Source organism: Stegostoma tigrinum, chromosome 2 (assembly GCF_030684315.1).
Source record: "Stegostoma tigrinum isolate sSteTig4 chromosome 2, sSteTig4.hap1, whole genome shotgun sequence".
Taxonomy (NCBI): Eukaryota; Metazoa; Chordata; class Chondrichthyes; order Orectolobiformes; family Stegostomatidae; genus Stegostoma; species Stegostoma tigrinum.
Window position 1 is genome coordinate 161,693,765 of NC_081355.1, and position 19,590 is coordinate 161,713,354.

The following is a 19,590-nucleotide window of genomic DNA, read 5'->3' on the forward strand; positions in this document are numbered from 1 at the left end:
ACTACACCTCCCCCTCCCCCTCCCACTCCCTGGACATGTCCACCCTGAGCCTCCTCCAGTGCCACAACAATGCCACCAGAAGGCTGCAGGAACAGCAACTCATATTCCACCTGGGAACTCTGTCGCCCAATGATCTCAATGCGGATTTTACAAGCTTCAAAATCTCCCCACCCCCAAACTCATCCCAAGACCATACCCCCCTCTCATCCCCGCTTCCTTGACCTGTCTGCCTTCTCTCCCATCTATCCCCTCCACTATCTACCTGCTGTCACCGATGCCCCTCTATTTATTTCAGAACTCCCTAACCCTCCCCATTTCTGAAGAAGGGTCTAGACCCGAAACATCAGCTTTCCTGCTCGGCCTGCTGTGTACTTATAGCTTCACACCTTGTTATCTCAGATTCTCCACCTTCTGCAATTCCTAGTCTCTGTCACCTTTCATCTTTCACAGGCAGCTGGTAATTTTCCTACTGCAGATGTTCAGACACAAATTCTTTAGTTGACACGCATGCAGGCTCTGGTCAGAACCTCATGGACCATTTAAGGTGTGAATCTATTCGCATAGACAAGTGCAGCCCCAACAACACTCAAGAAGCTTGACACCATCCAGGACAAAGCAGCTGTTTGATTGGCACCACATCCACAAACATCCCACTCCCTCCACCACCAACGCTCAGTAGCAGTAGTGTGTACTATCTACAAGATGCACTGCAGAAATTCAGAAAAGATCCTCAGACAGCACCTTCCAAACCCACGACCACTTCCATCCAGAAAGAAAGGGCAGCAGATACAAACCACCACTACCAAGCCACTCTCCAAGCTGACTTGGAAATATAATCACCATTCCTTCCTTCAAAATCCTGGAATTCCCTCACTAACTGTATTGTGGGTCAACCTACAGCACGTGGACTGCAGTTCAAAAAGGCAGTTCACCAACACCTTCGCAAGGAGTGACTAGGGATGCCCAGCCAGTGACGCTCTCATTCCATGAGAGGAAATCAGCAAAAAAACAAACTACTACTACTTGAGATTATATTTCAGTGGACAGGCATGCAATGATTGCTGTTTGTGAAAAATTTCCAGAACTCGGGCAACAATTTCAAATTTCACCATTTCACTACTTATCAGTAATACCACACAAGTTTATCACCGACTGACAGATAAACAATATTACACCAATTTGTGGGCATCAGTTTCCACACAATCAGCTTCAGTGTCCAGGAAATAAGATGGCAAGGAAGCAGGTGGCAGATTCTAATAGGTTCAGATTATTATTCAGCTGTAGAGCATTTAGTTTTCACATCTCAGGGGGAAAAAAAAACTGCACAGCATAAGCTTCTTCATTTAATTTCTTTAATAGAAATGGAACTTAACTTTTCTACAATACAGTAAACACATTGGAAAAAATAAAAAGAATTGCAGAGTTTAACCATTCTGAAGAGTGGACTGAGCAATTAGGATTGTTCCATGTCTAGAAATGGTCAAAGAGGAACAAACTCAAGTCTTGCTCTTATGGACCTCAACATGAACAAGTGTCAGCACAGTGACCACCAGTCAGCATCTGCATGAACCCAGCAACAATCCACAGGTTCCATTTTCATTGGGACACTAAACTGTCAAAATTATGCTTCCTCATACTTCTCCGCAGCAAACCCAACCCAACTGCTCCCCCACCCCACCCCTCACACTGACTGGAATCAATAGCTGAACAAACTTATGACACTCTTAAAAACAGGACTAAACAAAGAAATGCGAGCCCCAGCCAGACAGTTCATCGATTTGAACTCTCAGACTGGTCTACACCAGTACAAGCCTGCACTTTTACACATTAAGAGTTGGTACTGAATGGAGGAACTGTACACTAGAACAGTTTAACAGAAACAGAATTGTTTCACTTCATGAATGGAAATCCATTGGGTTCTTCAGCATTCACTGAAGGTTCCCAGGTCAGGTCACATGTTGAGATATAAGGTGTTAGTTCAAGTTCCTGAATACCAGACCCCATAACATGACAGCTCCGTTAACTGAATGACTCGTGTTCATGCAGATAGGTCACTGTTATCAAATCGATCCTGGTCATATATCTCCGCAATAACTTTTCGTCCTCCAAACCAGCGTCCATTCAAAGCTTGGATGGCTTTGTGCATCTCTGAAGCCAAGGAGAACTCAACAAAGATTTTGACAATCACCTCAGCATCTTCCTCCTCACCCTGTTTTTCTTGGTAGATGATCACACGATTCACAGCCCCAAATTTACCACATTCTTCCGTCACTTCACCTTCCAGATCATCATCAATGTCCTCAGGACCTACCATGTTCCGTAAGACCATGACTGTGGACTGAAATGAAAGGAAAAGATTAATTAACGTTCACACAAGCACCACTCTAACACTGCCATTCTACCAATGTATACTCTCATACCTTGCAAAGGAACGACCCCTCCCTGACGGCTCCAACAATTAGACCACCTGTACATCAATTCCATTCTTTAATCTTTAAAACATATCTCACAATATAGTCTTTACAGGGCACTTTGCCCAGCGCAGTAGCAGCCAGAAGGCAGCGAGAGACAAAGTAGCCAGTGCGGTGAGGATCTGGGCCTAGTCCTTACAGGGTACTTATCTTGCAACAGCAGCAGCTGGGAATTGGGGACACAGTAACCAATAAGCTGCAAGAACATCGCGAGAATCTTCAGTGCAGCTCCTGGGGGAAGCTTAAGCTTCAAAAAGGTGAAAAAGGTTTCAGACTCATGAGTACAGGCATGTGACAATTACTGGTAAACCTTTTCTTATCCTACAGACTTAGAGCAGTGGGAACAAGTTATAGTTCACCCTTTCATAACCTTAGTGATAGAATAGGGAAGTCTAACAAAATAAGTCCAACAATTCCAGTCAAGGGCATTAATTGTAAGTTTAAAAGGTGTCAGGAGAGGCCAGCTGAGTGGAATGAACAGTCTGTCACGTATCAGGAGATCTGGATGCCACCAATATTGTAGGTGACCACAAGTGCAGGAAGTGCTCCTGGGTGCAGAAGCTGGAGCTCAAGGTCTCAGAGTTTAAGTAGTGGCACACCTGAGAGGTTGAGTGCTACATGGATAGCATGTTTAGAGAGGTGGCTACACTGCAGTTTGAGGGATTAATGGAAAAAACGGAATGGGATACCACTAGACAGTCCAGAAAGAACAGGCAGATAAGTACAAGGGTCTCCTGGGGTCCCAGTGATTAACTAGTATTCCGTTGATGTGGGTGTTTGGCCTTGGAGGAGTGTGGTCAAAGTCAAGCTTCTGGCAACACAAGCAGCTTGACTGTACGGGTGTGACCAAGAAGAAAGGAACATCCGTCATGATAGGGAATTCTTCAGACAGAGAGCAGACAGGGGTTTCTATGGCTGGAGATGTGACTCCAGGTTGGTGTGTTATCTCCTTGGTGCAAGGGTCAGGGATGGTCACTCAACAACTTCAGGGCTTCTTGAAAGGGGAGGGTGATGAGTTAAGAGGCTGTGGGCAAATTGAGAAAAGAGGTCTTGCTTCAAGAATTCAGCCAGCTAGGCAGCAGATTAAAAAAACAGGACCTCGGTGGTTATAATCTCTGAATGACTCCCAGTGACGTGTGCTAGTGAGTTTAGAAGTAGGAAAACAGGGCAGATGAACATGTGGGTTTGACAAGGTGCAAGAGGGATGGTTTTAGATTCCTGGATCACAGGGAGCATTTTTGCGGAAGCTGGGACATGTACAAATGGGACAGTCTACACCTGAACCTCATTGGGATCAACATCTTTGCAGGTAGATTTGCTAATGCTGTTGGGAGGAGTTTAAACTAGTCTAGCAGGGACAGGGGACACAGAACATCAATGAAACAGAAACACATCATACTACAGAGGAAGACAACATAGCTGAACTCACTGTGACTGAGTGTCAAAGACAGTAAAGCAAGGCTGGATGGTCTTTACTTTAATGCCATGAGTGCCATAAGTAACAGTGATGAGTTAGTGTCATAGATTGACACATGGAAGTATGATATTTTTGCCATCACAGAAACATGGTCGAGGAAGAGCTGGACTGGAAACTTAACATTCTGGACTAGAGGATCTATGGGCAAGATAGAGGAAGGTCTAAAAAGAATGGTGATGTAGCACTATTAATTAAGGAACAATTTACTGCAATAAGGAGAGCAGTTATCTTGGGAGGACCCTCAAATGAGGCTTTGAGGATAGAACTTAGGAATGGTAAGGGGGCAGCCATTTTACTAGGAGTGAATTATAGGTCCCCAAAGAGTCAGTGGGAAATAGGAGTAGCAAATATGTAGACAGTACTCAGAGGTGTGTAAGTGCAATAATTGGGTAATTACACTGGGGGATTTCAACTTTCCCAACATACATTAGGATAGTTATTGTGTTAGAGGAGGCAGATTTCCTAAACATATCCAGGGGAGATTTTTGTATTAATACGTAGAAGGCCCGGATCTGACTCTGGGGAAAACCGCCGGACAAGAGTTTGATGTGCCAGTGTGGGAACATTTTAGCAATAGCAACCACAACTCAATTTATTGCAGACAAGGAAAAAAATCATCTGCGAAAGATAGCTTTGGACTGGGGGAGAAAAATTTTATTAAAATAAAGCAGGATCTGGCCACAGTAAACCAGGAACAGTTCCTTGGTTAAGTATACAGCAGAGCAGCAGGGGACATTCAAGAAGAAGCAACGGAAGATTATAGGTCCAACATGTATCTTTACAGGGAAGTGTAAGAGCAGTAAGTTCAGAGAATCCTGGATATCTAAGATAATTCAGGACTAGATGAGGAAGAGGAATAGAATTTTAGCAAGTCAAAAGGGAGCAATTCACCTGAGGCCCTAGAGGAATTCAGGAAGTGCAAGAAGGAACTTGCAATTAGAAGAGCAAAATGGATGCAGGAAAAAGGACTGGCAAACAGGATTAGGGAGAATCCTTAAGGGAAAGAGTAGGGACTAAGGAGCAACACGTGTGTGAAGCCACAGGATATTGGAAGGGTGTTGAATGATTACTTCTCTTCAGTCTTCACTCTGAAAAGGGAATGCATAGGTATGGAATTCAGGGAAAGGACTGTGAGGAACTTGCAAAGTTTCATATAGGAAATGGAGTGTTATTAGAGATTCTGTTGGGCTTAAAAACACACAAATCACCTGGCCTGGATGAGGTGAGCCCAGGCGGCTGTGGGAGACGAGGCAGTAAATTACAAAGGCTCTGACATAAATTTTTAATTCCCCTCTAGCCACGACAGAAATACCAGAGGACTGGAGGACAGCTAATGTGGTTCCACATTTCAAGAACAGTGGCAGAGGTGAACCAGGAAATTACAGACTGGCGAGTCTCAGGTCAGTGGCAGGAAAACTATTGGAGAAAATTGTGAAGGAGAGAATTAATACCAATTGGAAAGGCATGGGTTAATTAGGGATCGTCAACATGGCTTTGTCAGAGGGAGGTCATGCCTAACAAATTTGTCAGATTTTTTTGAAAACGTGATCAAGTATGTGGATGAGGGAAGTTTGGATGATGTAGTTTATATGGATTTTAGCAAAGCTTTTGACAAGGTCCCACATGGGAGACTGACTGAGAAGGTTAAAGCACATGGAATTGAGGGAAATGTGGTCAGAAGGATCAGAAACTGGCTTAGTAATAGGACACAGAGGGTAGTGGTAGAGGGCTTTTCGAATGACAGGAGGCCAGTATGCAGCAGTGTACAGTAAGGATCAGTACAGGGACCCTTATTGTTTGTTATATACATAAATGACATAGATGGAAATGGGGTGGGAATGTTAAGGAAATTTAGAGACGATCCCCAAGATTGGTAGTGTGGTTAGTAACAAAAAGGATGGTTGTGGGTTACAGGAAGCTATAGATTGGATGGTCAGGTAGGCAGAGCAGTGGCAGATGGTATTTAACCCTGATAAGTGTGAGGGGATGCATTTTGGAAGAAGAAACAAGACAAGAGAGTATTAAGGTGGCAGAGTACATGAGCAGCATAGTTAAGGAGCCTTGTGGGTCATCTGTTTTTGTCAGTCTTAGCATAGAGTACAAGAGCAAGGAGGTAATGTGTGGAAGTTGTACAGAACGTTGATTAGGCCACAGCTGGAGTACTGTGCGCAGTTCTGGTCACCTCACTACAGGAAGGATGTGTTAGCACTAGAAGGGGTGCAGAGGAGGTTCACCAGGATGTTGCCCAAGATGGAGAAACTGAACTATAAGGAAAGACTAGATAGGCTTGGATTGTTTTCCCTGGAGCAGAGAAGACTTGGAGGAGTGGGGGAGGTACATAATTTGAGGATATGAGGGGTATGGGCAAGCTGAATGGAGAGTAGCTGTTCCCCTAGGTTGAGCGGTCAGTCACAAGACGGCACAGTTCAGCGGCAGGAGATTCAGAGAGGATTTTGGAAAAAGCCTTTTGACTCAACAGTGGTGGAAATCCAGAGCGCACTACCTGGCGAGGTAGTGAAGGCCAAAAACCTTACAACCTTTAAAAAATATCCACAGTGAGCACTTTCACATATCAAAACATTCAAGGACATTGAAGGGAACTGCCATCCTTACCTGGTCTGATTCCAGACCCACAGCAATGTGGGTGACTCTTAATGGGGATGGTAAGTAAATGCTGGCCCAACCAATGATGCCCTTATCCCAAGAATAAATTTTAAAAAAGAAGAGACAAGTGCAGGGAAGTTGCAACTAGAGTGTCTTTAGCAGTAGTTAGTGCAAACTTGATGAGTGAAAGGGACTTTTCTGCACTGTAGGAATCTATTACACAGTAAAACTTCAAATTTAAAGGCTCCACATTATGCACTGATTGCATGTATTTTGTGTTGAGGAGGAGTGTGGGAGGAACTGCCTATTTTCACCAAATTGCAAAAAACCCTGCTTCCACATTTCACCCTAAATGGTCAGACTTCTTCATTAAAATTATCAGCACAGAAAAGTTTGTCTCTTCTATCAAATAGTTTTCCAATTTAAACACCTGAAACAGAACAGTTCATCTTCAATACCCAAAGAAATATAATTCCAGGATATGTAATCTTCTCTCACAGTTTAGTAATGAGACCCAGTACCTTTCTTGTGAATTCACTCTAGATCACCTCCAAAGCCAATATATTGTTTCCTGAGATGTAAAGCCCAGAACTAAACACAATTACTTCAGATGGGGTCTGACCTAGGCTCTGTACAATTAAGATGACTGTACCAGTCCCCTAGTTTTTAGCAAGGTACAGCCAGAGGATCAATGTACATAGGATCCATGGCGACTGGCCACGTGGATTCAGAACGAGCTTGCAAACTGAAGACAGAGGGTAGCAGTGGAAGGGTGTTTTTCCAGGTTGGAGGTCCATGACCAGTCATTTCCGCAGGGATCCATATGTGGGCCTCTGCTGTTTGTCATAGATATAAATGACTGATAAAAATGCAGAAGGGTGGCTTAGTAAGTTTGCAGACGGTACAAAGATCGCTGGAGTTGTGGATAGCATAGAAAGTTGTTAAAGGATACGATGGGATACACATCAGTTACAGATATGGGTGGAGAAATAGCAGACTGAGTTTAATCTGGGTTAAGTGTGAAGTGCTGCACTTTGGGAGACCAAACGTTAAGGAAATGTATACAGTTAAGGACAGGAGCCTGAACAGCATTGATGTAGAGGAATCTTGAGGTTCTAGGCCACAGCTCCTTGAAAGTAGCCACATTAAGTAGATAGGGTGGGAAAGAATGTGTATGGTATGCTTGCTTTCATTGGTTGAGGAATAACATTGTGGGTCAATCCACAGTAGGCGGACTGCAGCGCTTCAAGAATTAAGGGTTAGGTCAGTCTGGAGGCAGGGAGCACTTTTCCACTGATGGGTGAGTCCAGAATCAGAGGACACAGTTTAAAAATAAGTGGTAGGCCATTTGGAGCAGAGTTGAGGAAAAACTTCTTCACCCAGAGAGTGGTGGATATATGGAATGCGATGCCCCAGAAGGCAGTGGAGGCCAAGTCTCTGGATACTTTCAAGAAAGAGATGGATAGAGCTCTTAAAGATCGTGGAATCAAGGGTGTTGGGGATAAGGCAGGTACAGGATACTGATTGTGGATGATCAACCATGATCATAATGTATGGTGGTGCTGGCTCGAAGGGCTGAATGGCCTACTCCTGCACCTATTGTCATAAGACAGCTCACCACCACCTTCTCAAGAGCAACAAGGGATGGACAAGAAATGCCGGGCCCAGCCAGTAACGTCCACATCCCACAAACCGAATAAGATTAAAAAATTGAGTACAAAAGTCAGAATGTCATGCTGCAGCTTTATAAGACTTTGGTTAGGCCACACTTGAGTGTATTATGTTCAATTGTGGTTGCTACATTACAGGAAGGATATGGGGATTTTGGAGAGGGTTCAGAAGAGGTTTACCAGGAAGCTGCCTGGATTACACGGTATGAGCTATAAGGAGGAGCTAGAAAAACCCTAGTTGTTTTCTCTGGAGTGACAGAGGCAGGGGGAGACTTGATGGAAGTCTACAAAATTTTGAATTGCATAGATAGGGTTGACTGTCAGAATCTTTTTCACAAAGTTGGAATGTCTAATATCAGGGGGCATGCATTTCAGGTGAAGGGGTAATTTCAAAGGAGACGTGAAGGGCAAGTTTTTTTTTTAAAACACAGAGTGGTAGGACTCTGGAATGTGCAACCGGGGTGGTGGTGGTGGAGACAGATACGATAGGGGCATTTAAGGGACTTCTAAATAGGCACATGAATATGCAAAGAATGGAGGGATATGAACCAAGAGCAGGAAGAAGGGATTAGTTTAACTGTCATCGAGTTTGGCACAACATGGTGGGCTGAAGGGCCTGTTCCTGCACTGTGCAGTTCTATGTTCTGTACCTTCTCCAAATCCCCCAACCCCACCACAGCTACTACAGGCCTCAGATTCAATTTTCATCTCTTACCTCCTGCTTGCGAAGCAGCTTCTGCATCACCATGTGCCTTGCATTACTCCCAGAGATGCTCATGTGTTCTTGCTCACTTAGCATTTCCAGCCTTTCAGTATCCAGTAACTTCTCCTCATCCTCTTTCTTGACTTCTGTAGCAGTACCAGCTGTAGGGGGTGTGGCCAAGACAGGGTTAACCACTCCCACCTGTGGGATGGTAACTGGCAGCGACACTGTTGGACGGGTTGGGGTCACACCTGGAAGAACAAGGACCCTCATGTTTATAGCTAATGACAACAGTACAGCGGAGTTGCAAATGTTACAGTCTTGATCAAAAAGAGTGCAGTAAATGCAGGTCTGGGAAAGCTTCTAGAAATGATGTGAAATAAAACAAATAGTCACTTGGACAAAAATGAAGTAATAAAGTTATACCGGCTTTGTTTAAAGGTAAACCATGTTCAGCTAGCTTGATTGTTACCCCTTCAAAAAAAAGATGGTTGATCAGGGCAAAAAAGGCCAAAAATATATGCTTCATACAATCAAAAACATGAGAAAAATCAACACACATACTAAAAGAAAATGCAATGTAGAATTAAAAAACTGAAACACATGTAGTTAATTGATACCTGTTAAACAGGTCCCCTCAAATGGCATCCACGTGGGACCTGGTCAAAAGCTTTGCTGAAATCCACATAAACTAAAAATCGACCGAGCTTCCCTCATCCACACGAATACATTCTCAAAAAATTCCAACAAATTCGTTCGGCATGACCTGTGATAATGGGAACTGCAGATGCTGGAGAATCCAAGACAACAAAGTGTGGAGATGGACGAACACAGCAGGCCCAGCAGCATCTCAGGTGCACCTGAGATGCTGCTTGGCCAGCTGTGTTCATCCAGCTCCACACTTTGTTATCTTAGTTAGGCATGACCTGCCTCTCTCAAAGCCACGAAGACAATCCACAGCGACTGCGTGCATTTTCAGGTGGATATTAGCGCCTCCTTGACTCACCAATCTGTAACTTCCTGATTCGTTGCTGCCACCCTTCTTGAAAAGTGGAACGACAGTAACTGGTGCTTTCTCCGTGGCCACAGAGGAATTAAAATCTTGTATCAGAGGTTGTTGACTTGCTCGCCAAGCTGGCTAGTTTTCGTTCAGATGTTTAATCATCACACTACGTATTATCATCAGTGAGGGTCTCTGATGCACCAATGTTATTCTACTCTGCTCAGAATTTATTCTTTCCAGTCTGTTATGGTGAGTAGTGTCATTCCTGGTTCTGTTCTGTGTAGGTTTGTGTATGGGGTCCAATTCTGTATGTTTGTTGATGGCTTTACAGGTTGAGAACCATGCCTCTAGGAATTCCTGTGCATGTCTATGTTTGGCTTGGTCTACTATAGTTACATTGTCCCAGTTAAACTGATGGCCTTCATTCTGAGTGTACTGATATTAAGGAAGGTTTGTCATGCCGTTTTGCTGCTAGCTGATGTTTGTGTATTCTAATGGCTAGTTTCCTTCCTGTCAGTCTGATGTAATGTTTGTGACAGTCAGTGCATGGTATTTTTCAAACCATGTAGGTTTTGCATATTGTGGAAATGGGGTCTTTAATCTGTCAGTGTTTGTCGTAGTGTGGCTGTCAGCTTGTGGGCCACCATGATTCCCAGTGGACTTAGGAGTCTCATTGTCAGTTCTGATATGTTCTAGATGTGCGAAGTAGACAACAAGAGAACACAGTGTTCTATTACAGACTTTGCAAATCTCAATGAGTTACTGACCTGTTATAACCCCTGGGGCTTGTGCTGCCATAACAGCCTGTGGCAATGCTCCAAGTGGTTGTGCAAGGGTCAGTGCTGGAGTGACCAGACCTGGTGCAGAGAGACCACTTACACCAAGTACAGCTGCTCCTGCAACAGCCTCCTACAGCAAGGAAGATAGACAATGTTAGGATAGCGTAACATTCTCAAACAGTTTATAGCACAGACTTCTGAGAAGTTCAATTTTGTACCACTCAAATAGTACAGATGCAACAGGTTCAACTCCCACTAATCGTAAAGGTTACAAAAAGGTGTTAAAACCAGGATGAGGACTGAACAGACCAAAATATCCTGGAGACCAGTTACTAGTGGTGTTCATCCTGGAGACCAGTTACTAGTGGTGTTCCACAAGGGTCGGTGTTGGGTCCACTGCTGTTTGTCATTTTTATAAACGACCTGGATGAGGGCATAGAAGGATGGGTTAGTAAATTTGCAGACGACACTAAGGTCGGTGGAGTTGTGGATAGAGATGAAGGATGCTGTAGGTTGCAGAGAGACACAGATAAGCTGCAGAGCTGGGCTGAGAGTGGCAAATGGAGTTTAATGCAGACAAGTGTGAGGTGATGCACTTTGGTAGGAGTAACCGGAAAGCAAAGTACTGGGCTAATGGTAAGATTCTTAGAAGTGTAGATGAGCAGAGAGATCTCGGTGTCCATGTACACAGATCCTTGAAAGTTGCCACCCAGGTTGACAATCCTTGAAAGTTGCCACCTAGGTTGATAGGGCTGTTAAGAAGGCATACAGTGTTTTAGCTTTTATTAATAGAGGGATTGAGTTCCGGAACCAAGAGGTTATGCTGCAGCTGTACAAAACTCTGGTGCAGCCGCACTTGGAGTATTGCGTACAGTTCTGGTCACCGCATTATAAGTATGTGGAAGCTTTGGAAAGGGTGCAGAGGAGATTTACTAGGATGTTGCCTGGTATGGAGGGAAGGTCTTACGAGGAAAGGCTGAGGCACTTGAGGCTGTTTTCATTAGAGAGAAGGTTGAGAGGCAACTTAATTGAGACATATAAAATAATCAGAGGGTTAATTGGGTGGATAGGGAGAGCCTTTTTCCTAGGATGGTGACGGCGAGCACGAGGGGGCATAGCTTTAAATTGAGGGATGAAAGATATAGGACAGATGTCAGAGGTAGTTTCTTTACTCAGAGTAGTAAGGGAATGGAATGCTTTGCCTGCAACGGTAGTAGATTCGCCAACTTTAGGTACATTTAAGTCGTCATTGGACAAGCATATGGACATACATGGAATAGTGTAGGTTAGATGGGCTTGAGATCGGTATGAAAGGTCGGCACAACATCGAGGGCCGAAGGGCCTGTACTGTGCTGTAATGTTCTATGTTCTTTCATTCTATGTTACCCCAGTATCATATTTATGAATCTTCTCTGCATCCCCTACAATACTTTTGTATCCTTTTCCAACATGATGACTAGAATAACATGGATTACTCCAATTCTGGTCAAACTAGTTACCTATAGTTACTCCTCTAGGAAAAAAAGTTTGGTTTGCTTTATGACTCTGCTAACTTACGGAGCAGCTTGCAATGACTGTTGTATTTCCCTTTTGTACCTCTATACTTACACGGTACATAGAATATTACGGCACTGTACAGGCCCTTCGGTCCACAATGTTGTGCCAACCTATTGTCCTACTGAGATCAAACTACCCTGCATACCATACATTTTACTGTCCTCCATGTGTCTATCCTCGTGTCACTTAAAAGTCCCTACAGTATGGCTCCACTATCACTGCCGGCAGCGCATTCCACACTCCCACCACTTGCACCTTTCAAATAGTCAATGGCATTCCAATTCTTCCAACTAAAAATGTAGATCAACATCTGGTTATGTTGAGAAAATTTCTCTGGGTTCAGAGATTGCAAGATGCATGCGTAGGATCTGAAACTCTCACATATTTGCGTGGAACTTAATTTTACCAACTTTTCCCTAATCTGTAGATTTAGTAGTGTTCCCCTGTAACATATTGCAATTTTCTTCAGTATTGTCCCCGCATCTCCAACTCATTTAGCATCATTTGCAAATTTAGAATTGTGTTATGGGTCAAAAGCTAAAATCATTTGTATAATTATATGTAGCAGTGGTCCTGGCAATTATTCCTGTTGAACATTACATTCTACTTACCTCTCTGAATAACTATCCGTTGCTTCTAGACACTGATTCCCATCTTGAAACCATACTTGCTCTGTTATGAAGCATCTCATCAAAAGGCCTTTTGAATTTCCAAATAAACTGCATCTGCTGTATTTTTATTGTTTCCTGTCTGACCTTCTCAAATACATTAATTATATTTATCAAACAAGGTCTTTCCTTTTGAAATCCATACTAAATATTCTTTATATTTTGTTTGAAATGATTTTTTTTATCTTTTATTCTTCCATTTAAGGATTGTAAAATGTGTGAGAAACAGTCCAGCGAAGGTTCACTGAAATTCATTGATGGATCTGAAGGAGGAGAAGATGGACTTCTGTTCATCTGTGTTTGGAAAAACTGGAGGTGATCTTATTGAAACTTGCAAGACTCTAAGGGGCTTGACAGGGTAGATATGGAGAAGATGGCTCCCTTGCAAGAGACAGAATTAGGGGAAAAAACAGATTAAAAATAAGGTGGTGCATATTTAAAACTGAGATGAGGAGGGTTTTATTCCCTCAGATCAACACCTTTTGGAATTCTCTTCCCAGAGTAGATTAGGGGCAGGGTCACTGAATGTTTTTAAGCCAAGTCGAAGAGATTCTTGACTGAGAAGGGAGTAAATGGGTAACAGGGTTATCTGAAAATGTGGAATTGAGGTCCACCATCCAGACGAGTATTTATTACACTCCTAACTTGTGTCTTACAGATGGTGGACAGGTTAAGAGGCGACTTACAAATTACAGGATTCCTAGTATCTGAACTGCTCTTGTACACGCAATATTTATATTGTTAGTCCAATTCAACTTCTGATCAATGATAACCCCAGGAGGTTGACAATTCTTTTTATTCATTAACACAGAGCATTAGTTAGGCTGCATTTGGAATACTGTGTTCAGTTCTGGTCACCACACTACCAGAAGTATGTGATGGTTTTGGATAGGGTACAGAAAAGATTTGCCAGCATGTTGCCTGGTATGGAGGGATTAGCTACGAGGAGAGGCTGGAGAAACTTAGGTTATTCTCACTGGAACGGCAGAGGTTAAGGGGTGACCTGATAGAGGTCTACAAGATTAAGAAGAGCATGGGCACAGTGGACAGTCCAAAGCTTTATCCCGGGGGGCGGGGGGACGCAGTCAGTTACCAGAGGCTGAGGGTTTAAGGTGTGAGGGACAAGGTTTAAAGGCGACGTACCAGGCAACATGTTTGCACAATTTTTACACAGAGTGGGTGGGGGGAAAGAGAGGTAGTGGAAGCAGATGCAAGTGACTTTTAAAAAGGACATTTTGACAAATACATAAACAGGAAAGGAATCGAGGGTTACAGTCCCCGGAAGGGTAGGGAGTTTCAGTTGTGACTGGCAGCACGTTGGTGCAGGCTTGGAGGGCCGAAGGGCCTATAATTTTATGTGCTATAATTTTCCTTTTTTTTGGAAGAGGGCAGCAGTGGTGCCCAGGTCTGGATCTACTGGCCTTCCCAATTGTAGGTTGCACCAGCCTTAGCATGAAGAGGTGTGGCAGTGTAAAGCCCTCAGCTTCTGGCTGGTATAGGACTGAAAGTGCCCGTTACCCACCTGAGCTGTGATCTTTGCTGTTGCTGCAGCTGCTGCCACTGCTGCTGCAGGGGGCAATCCACCAGGTGCTGCAGGTGTCATCAAAGGCATCGGGGGGGTCACTGCCTTCCCAACACGGAGGAACTGGCCACCGAGGTCAAAGAGGTTCATGGAAGATACCGCATCTTGCGAAGACTGAGCCTTTTCATATTCTGCACAAAGCAAACAGGAAGGCCACAGATGAAGCACTTGAAACTGGTTCACAAGATCACAGTCACACACCACCATTCACATACACTAGGTTACACAAGACCGCATAGCCATAGCCCACCATTCCTGCATACGGTCACGTGATCACTCAGAGCAGGCCAGCCCCTATCATTTATTGAAAATTGGCAATGCCAGGGGAGCTCTTTGTCCGTAGTCCAAGCATGCCATCACGCTCCCTTACACCGTATCACCTGCTCTCAAGGAGCAAACAGAAGGGAGTTCAGCAGGGGGCTTTATGAAACAAAAGTGCAGGGAACAATGAAACAGAGAAAGGAGGAAGGTGAATGGAATTTAAAGAGTATGGTAGTGCAATGGTTGTTATGTATTAATAAGTCAGAGACCTATTCCAATGATCAGAAATATTATATCAACAAGACAGCTTGGGAATATAAATTCATCTTATTGAAATGTCCGGAATAAAAGCAAGCTTAAATAACGGTAGGCATGAAACTACCAAATTTATGTAAAACCTCTGATTCACTAATGTCTCTTAGGGAATGAAATCTGCGTTCTTTATTCTGTCTAGTGAATGCAGGCCCACAGCATTGAAGCTTATTCTTAACCCTTCTCAGAGATCCCGTAACAAGTCACTCAGATGTATTTAAACATTCAGTCATCGCCACCTTCAGGGGCAGAAGTGCCAGTCTTGTCAGATATATTCATACCCTATGAGCAACCCAGAAAGGGGACTGTCAATGAACACTAAGAGAAGACAGGAGGACAACTGGAAGCACAGAGCTTCAGCGCTAATAGAAAAGTCGAATACTTCTTGACAGGGGTGAAATTTGTAAATGCTTAGAGGGATTTCAGCACACCCAATCAAGGAATACAAAAATCAGCATGCAGCAGGCAAATGTGAAGACAAATGCCATGTTAGAACTTCGCTGCAAGAGGACTGGAGTACAAGTAAAATAAGAAACTGTACAGTATTTTGGTGCAATCGCACCTGGAACAGTATGCAGCTTTAATCTCCGTATTTAAGAAAAAGAAACCACTTCCGTGGAGATAGTGCAGCACAAATTTACCCAAGGGGTGAGGGAGTTAGCTTATGAGGAGAGGCTGGGTAAATCAGATTCATAGACTACCCATACTATGGAACGAGGTCATTTAGCCCATCGAGTCTGCAACACTCTAAAGAGCATGCCACCTAAACCCAGTCTCCTACCCCTTCCCATAGCCTCTCATTTACCACGAACAAGTCACCCAACTTTATCCTTGGACTGTGGAAGGAAACCGGGGCACCCGGACCAAACCCACACAGACCACAAGGAAAATACGCAGGCTCTACACAGACAATCAGCCAAGGCTGGAATCAAACTGGGGTCACTAGTGCTGACAGGCAGCAGGATATCCACTGAGCCACCGTAACGATGGTTTTTTTTTGGGGGGAGGGGGGGGGCGGCGGCATCGGGCCTTCATTCTCTGGAGAAATGAGAGATGATATTGTAAAGCAGAAGATTCTCAAAGGGCTTGACAGTGTAGACAAGGGGCACTCCCTCTAGCCGGGAAAACTAGAACAGAGGGACGCAGTCCAAGGATAAGGGATTCATCAAAGGATGAGATCCAGAGATGTGCCATGAGTCAGAGGTCTACAGCAAAGAAAAGGCTCCTTCAACCCACCAGGTCTGTGTCAATCAAAACCTACCACCTATTTATTCTCATTTCATTTTCCAGAACTCAATCCGTAGCCTTGTGCGCTTTGGCAACACAAGTTCATGTAGAATACAGAACAGTACAGCACACTACAGGCCCTTCAGCCCACGATGTTGTGCCGAACTTTTACCCTAATCCTAAAGTCTACCTAACCTCCACCCCTACCTGGCCTGTAATTTCCCGGTTTATCCCTATTCCCTTTTTTTGAACAAGGAAATGACATTTGCCTCTCTTCAATCTTCCGGCACTATACCTGTGGACAGTGAGGATGAAAAGATCATTGCCAAAGGCCCTGCAATCTCTTCTCACTTCCCATAGAATCCTTGGGTAAATCGCATCAAGTCCAGGGGACTTATCTATCTTCAACTTCCTGAAAATTCCTAGGAAATCTTTGCTAACATCAACCTCCTCTATCCTACCTGCCTGTTTCACACTGTCCTCTTGAGAGCCAGGGCTCCCTCACTCAAACGCATCTTCTCTGCCTGCTCGGGACAAACATATCAAACACACACAGCATGCATTCCTTAAACAATCTCCACAATTCTATAGTGTTCTCTCCTGACAGCCTCTGTTCCCATTTTATGTTACCCAGTTCTTGCCTAACAGAATTGTAATTACCCTTACCCCAATTATAAACCTTACCCTGCTGTATGTACCTATCCTTATCCATGACAATTGTAAAAGTAACAGAGTTATGATCGCTACCGCCAAAATGCTCTCCTACCAACTTGTCTAACACCTGGCCCGGTTCATTGCCAAGCACCAAATCCAAAGTGGCCTCTCCTTGTGTGGGTCTAACTACATACTGTGTCAGAAATCCTTCCTGAACACACTGGACAAAATCCGCTCCATCTAAACTATTAAAACTAAAATGTTTCCAATCAATATTTGAAAAGCTGAAGTCACCTACGACTACAACCCTGTGACTTCTGCACCTTTCCAATATCTGCCTCACAAGCCGTTCCTCCACTTCTCTGCAACTATTAGGAGGTTTGTAAAAAAAAAACCCTCAAAGTGACTGCTCCTTTCTTGTTCCTGACCTCAACCCAAACTGTAGACATATCATTCTTGAACTGTCATTCAGTAGCTGCTATACTCGTCCTGACGAGCAATGCCGCTCCCCCGCCTCTTTTTCCACCCTCCCTATTTGTTTTAAAGCATCTAAATCCCGGAACTTCCAACAACCATTCCTCTCCCTGAGTTACAAAGTTTCTGTAATGGCCACCACATCATAGTTCCAAGTACCAAACCAAGCTCTAAGCTCATTCGCCTTATTTCTGATACTTCTAGCATTGGAGTACACACACCTCAAACCATCTCTGTGTTCACAATTATACTCCATCGGCCAAATTTCTTTGTAAACAACCTCACTCCCTAATTGTGTCTGCTGGCAGACTGATTACCTCATTCTCTGAATTACAGATCCGGTTCCCCACCCCCTGCCAATCGAGTTTAAATCATGCCGTACAGCTCGAGCAAATCTCCCTCCCAGGGTATTTGTGCCCTTCCGGTTCAGGTGCAACCCGTCCTTACTGTACAGGTCCCACCTTCCCCAGAATGTGCTCCAATTATCCACATAATGGAAGCCCTCCCTCCTACACCCACCCTGTAGCCACGTGTTTAGCTGCACGCTCTCCCTATTTCTTACCCTGTTATCACGTGGCACTGGTAGCAATCCAGAAATAACTACCCTGTTTGTCCTGGACTTCAGCTTCCAGCCTAACTCCCTGGACGCGCTTTTCACGTTCTCAGTCCTCTCTCTCCCTATGTCATTGGTACCGATGTGTACGACGACTGCTGGTGGCTCACCCTCCCCCTTAAGCATCTTGAAGACATGATCTGTGATATCACGGACCCTGGCACCCGGGAGGCAACATACCATCTGTTCTGAGGAAGGGTCATTGCACCCGAAACGTTCACTTTTTTTTTCTCTTCCTCAGACGCTGCCACACCTGCTGAGCTTTTTGAGCAACTTCGTTTTTGTTCCTGATTTATGGCATCCACAGTTCTTTTGGTTCTTATACCATCTGTTCATCTCGTTTGTGTCCACAGAACTGCCTGTCTGTGCCTCTTACTATTGAATCCCCCACTACAATTGCTCTCCTATTCTCCCCCCTTCCCTTCTGTGCCACAGGGTCAGGCTCAGTGCCAGAGACCTGTCCGCTATGGCCTTCCCCTGGTAGGTCCACACACCCCACCCCAAACAGTATCCAAACTGTATACTTATTATTCAGGGGAACGGTCACAGGGGAAAATTTGTTTAAGACGTAAACATTATGAGTGTTTTTGCTTTTACCACACTTACAGGCAATACGTGCCACGTTCCACCATCCTCTGTGTGCAAAGAAAAACCTCTGCTCACATCTCCTTTAGAGTGCCCTCCTTGGGAGGGTGCAACACTGCACCTCCTCTTCGGAAATGAAGTCAGACCAGTGAATTAAGTGTCAGTCGGAGAGCACTGAGTCCAGTGACTATAACTCTCAGTTTTAACACAGTCATGACACAAATTAGGACAGATCCCCGGGTTAAGTTGCTAAACTGGAGCAGGGCCAATTTTGGGGCCATTAGGCAGGATCTTGCAGCAGTCGACTGGGTGAATCTGTTTGAAGGAAAAGGAATAAGTGGCAAACGGAAGGCTTTTAAAAGTGTGATATCAAGAGTCCAGAGACAGTATGTCCCTGTTAGGGTGAAGGGAAAAACTGGCAGATTCAGGGATCCCTGGCTGATGAGGGATATTGAGGGTCTGGTCAGGAAAAAGGAAGGCAGCATACACTGGGTTGAAGCTATCGGGCTCAAGAGAATCCCGAGATGACAATAAGTAGTATCGGAGGACACTTAACAGAGAAATCAGAACAGCAAAGAGGGTGTGAGATGGATCTGACAGATAACGTTAAAGATAATCCCAAGAGGTTCTGTAGCTATATGAAGACCAAAAGGGTAGCAAGGGAGAGAACGGGCCACCTTAAAGATCAGCATGGCCTTCTGCGTGGGAAACTACTGGAGATGGGGGAGATTTTTAAGGAATAGCTCTCCTCAGTAAACACAGGAGAGAATCATGGATACTAAAGAAATAAGTGGGGATATTTTGGAACACGTACATATTCCTAGAGGAGATGTTTTTGCAGCCTTAGATTGCATTAAGATGGATAGATTCCCTGGACCTGATCAAATTCATCCTTGGACATTGTGGGAGGCTAGGGAAGAAATTGAAGAGGCCTTTTCAGACATTTTTGC

General features: G+C 44.3%; 1 protein-coding gene across 2 annotated transcripts in view; it reads right to left on the reverse strand.

Moving 5' to 3' along the window:
* Positions 1-1,335: 1,335 nt before the first annotated feature.
* The window catches only part of LOC125461245 (poly(U)-binding-splicing factor PUF60), a 68,100-nt gene continuing 49,845 nt past the window's right edge, over positions 1,336-19,590 (reverse strand). For both annotated transcript variants that reach the window (XM_059640943.1, XM_059640944.1), the window contains 4 exons: positions 14,455-14,645; positions 10,696-10,837; positions 8,938-9,176; positions 1,336-2,338 (listed from right to left, as the gene is read on the reverse strand). In XM_059640943.1, coding sequence (XP_059496926.1) covers positions 2,039-2,338; positions 8,938-9,176; positions 10,696-10,837; positions 14,455-14,645 — 872 coding nt within the window. In that variant the 3' untranslated portion in view covers positions 1,336-2,038. The remainder of the gene's footprint in view (positions 2,339-8,937; positions 9,177-10,695; positions 10,838-14,454; positions 14,646-19,590) is intronic.